The sequence below is a fragment of the Gloeophyllum trabeum genome, assembly GCF_000344685.1.
Source record: "Gloeophyllum trabeum ATCC 11539 unplaced genomic scaffold GLOTRscaffold_00273, whole genome shotgun sequence".
NCBI lineage: Eukaryota > Fungi > Basidiomycota > Agaricomycetes > Gloeophyllales > Gloeophyllaceae > Gloeophyllum > Gloeophyllum trabeum.
This window is the reverse complement of record NW_006920681.1, coordinates 1-2686: the sequence shown is the minus strand read 5'-3', so window position 1 is coordinate 2686 and position 2686 is coordinate 1. Positions and strand designations below refer to the sequence as shown.

The following is a 2686-nucleotide window of genomic DNA, read 5'->3' as shown; positions in this document are numbered from 1 at the left end:
TAAGTAGAGACGCGGCGTAGAGGGAAGGAGGATACGTACACCAGACGGAGGGGTGGAGTTCGGCGATGAGGTGCATGGCGGCGGGGTGGGTGGCTCTGTCGATATCCTCACTCAAGCGGCGCATGGCTAGATAGGAGAAACGCGAGTGAGCACTGCAGAGGGATGGGAAGAGAATAGCGAGGACGTACAGATGGACTCGAAGGGATGGTCGAGCTCGCGCATGCGCCGATGGTCCAATCGATGAGGAGACATGACTGGCCCCCAGAACTGGAGATAGTGGACGCCGGGGGGAATGACAGTGCCCTTGACGCCGCAGGAGTGAGACGCAGGGGAGGAAGGGACGAGACACTCACGGGACGGAGATGAATACTGATGGGGTAGAAGCCGTTGCTTGGTAGGAAGCAGTGGGCGATGTCGCCGGTGCGCTGTTGGGCAAAGAGCATGAGAAGGACGAGATTGCGGAGGAGGCAATGGCGACATACGCGCAAGAATCCGACAGTAGCCATGACGATCCGTCCATCGAGCCTTTCGATGTTGGCGGAGTTGAGGTACCCGTCGATGGCAGGGATGGTCGGGTAGGGCAGAGGCTCAGGCATGGAGGCAGCAGGGATGTGCGAATGGGAAGGAAATGGGGGGAGACAAGGAAAGGAAACTCATGCGGTACAATAGTCATTCATTGTAATCATAATGTCATTATGCGTCGTGAAGAATACAAGATGCAGAGTGCCCTACATAACTACATTGTCATAATACTAATCCCCGGAGTGACGACGCAGGCGGCTAGCCGTCGAGCTGGACCCCCTCGCTCTTCTCGAGCACATCCATGGCGAGTGGGTCGACCTCCCCATCACCGTCCCCATCGTCGTCGTTGTCGTCGTCCCCATCGCCATCCTCGTCGCCGTCCTCACCGTCCTCACCGACCTCGCCGTCGTCGACGATCTCGCCGTCCTCGCGGTCGTCAGCATTCTCAGCGTTGTCATTGTGAGCAGACTCGTCCTCACCGTACCCACCCAGGTGTTGGGTGAGCTGACCCTGACTCATCGCCGCAGGCTGGGTGGAGGGGAGAGAAGAGTCGGGCGGCAGAGTCTGGGAGCTGCCGGGGACGAAGGTGAGGAGGGAGCCAGGGCGGACGAGCCCGTCGTTATCGTCGTCGTCGTCGTCGGAGATGTTGATCGAGGTGTTCTCGCGGAAGCGTTTGGCAGCGCGAGGGGAGAGCTTGGTGGCGGGATTGGAGCCGACGGAGCTGCTGGTATTGCCTCGGGGTCGCTTGCCGGACTGCTCAGTGACGGGAGAGGGGGAAGGAGGGAGCTGGGGCGGAGAGCGGCGGGGAGGAGGAGGGTTGGTGACAAAGTCGGGGGTAACCGGCCTGTCGGAGTCCTCCTCCTCCTCGGGAATGACCTCCTTCTCCTTCTCCTTGCCCTTGCCCTTGGCCGAGACTGTTGAGGCCATTCGTCCGGCGGGACGCGCCGCGGGTCTCTTGCCTTGGGCACCCGCGGAGTCTGCGGCGGCTGTCGCCCGCGTCGCCCTGCGCTGGCGAGTAGTCGACGAGGAGGCGGCGGGGGCGGACGTGGAGGGGGAGGCATCCTGCGAGGACGCGTCGGCGATGACGAGGTCGGCGGGGAAGGGATGGAGGTCGGGCGGGAAGCGCAGGCGGATGGTGCTCTGCGTGTCGTGGTCCCACTGGATGGGCCACTCGGGGCGCGTACCCGGAGTCGTGAGCTTTGAGAGGTAGGACGCACTATAGAGAACATGCTAGGGAAATGAGAAATATATGTCAGTAGGCGAATAGGACAGAAGACGAATGATATACGTACGTCGAGGAACGCCTTCGTCATCTCCGCGATCTGGGTGGGCATGGGCTGGCGGGCGCCGACGGGCTCGTTGCCGGCGATGATGATGTTGGCGAGGAGGGGGTTGCCGACGATGGACTTGTAGAGCGCGTTGAAGTTCTTTTCGATGAACTGGGTGGACGCGAGGCGCGTGTCCATGTCGGCGGCGGTCTTGGAAGGCGCGGGGTCGAAGTCATCGGGAACGTCGACGTCACGATAGCCGTCGATGAAATCCCAGTCGGGGGAGTTGGCCTCGCGACGAATGAAGTCGCGGATCTGACGGCGGAGGTAGCGGAGGATCGGATGGGCCTTGAGGAGGCGGGGGCGGTATTTTTCGACGATGTCGGCGCGGGCGATGGCGAAGTAGGCGACGCTGCGGCACTCGGCGAGATCGAGAGAGACTTTCTTTGAGGGATCGTCGAAGGAGCGTCCCCACATGGTTCCAGTGGCGAAGCGGAGGGCGAGGTCGGAGACGCTGGGGGGACGGGCGACCTCGGTCGGCTTCTGGATGTGTTTCGCGAGGTTGGTGATGAGGGGGGTGAGGCTGGAGTCCTTGTTCTTCTTGGGGACCTGGCTGAAGATGATGTTGCGATCGAGGACGAGGGCGTCCTCGGCGGTGACGAGGGCCTTGGAGCGGAGGGAGAGGAGGAACCAGAAGAACTGGAGAAAAAAGCGAATAACAGTCAGATAGGACAACACGTATATAGTACGAGCGAGAAACGAGAAGACAGACGAACCTTTGGAACGATATCCTTGTTGAAGTCTACGGTGAGACGGAGGCGAAGGGCCATGGTCGCGTCTCGCCAGTTGTTTTCGCCCTTCTTGAGCGCGACCCAGAGGTTTTCGATGATGAGAGG

General features: G+C 61.2%; 2 protein-coding genes across 2 annotated transcripts; both read right to left on the bottom strand.

Moving 5' to 3' along the window:
• Positions 1-39: 39 nt before the first annotated feature.
• On the bottom strand, positions 40-596 carry GLOTRDRAFT_134545 (uncharacterized protein; the record flags this gene model as incomplete). Its single annotated transcript, XM_007873511.1, has 4 exons — positions 40-126; positions 189-303; positions 354-425; positions 483-596. Coding segments are annotated over 4 exons (388 nt in total), but the record flags the coding sequence as incomplete, so codon positions are not given.
• A 184-nt stretch (positions 597-780) lies between these two features.
• On the bottom strand, positions 781-2620 carry GLOTRDRAFT_134544 (uncharacterized protein; the record flags this gene model as incomplete). The annotated part of the gene is made up of 3 exons (XM_007873510.1): positions 781-1752; positions 1815-2489; positions 2567-2620. The coding sequence occupies 3 exons, from the start codon at positions 2618-2620 to the stop codon at positions 781-783; spliced, it is 1701 nt and encodes a 566-aa protein (XP_007871701.1).
• Between the last annotated feature and the right edge of the window lie 66 nt (positions 2621-2686).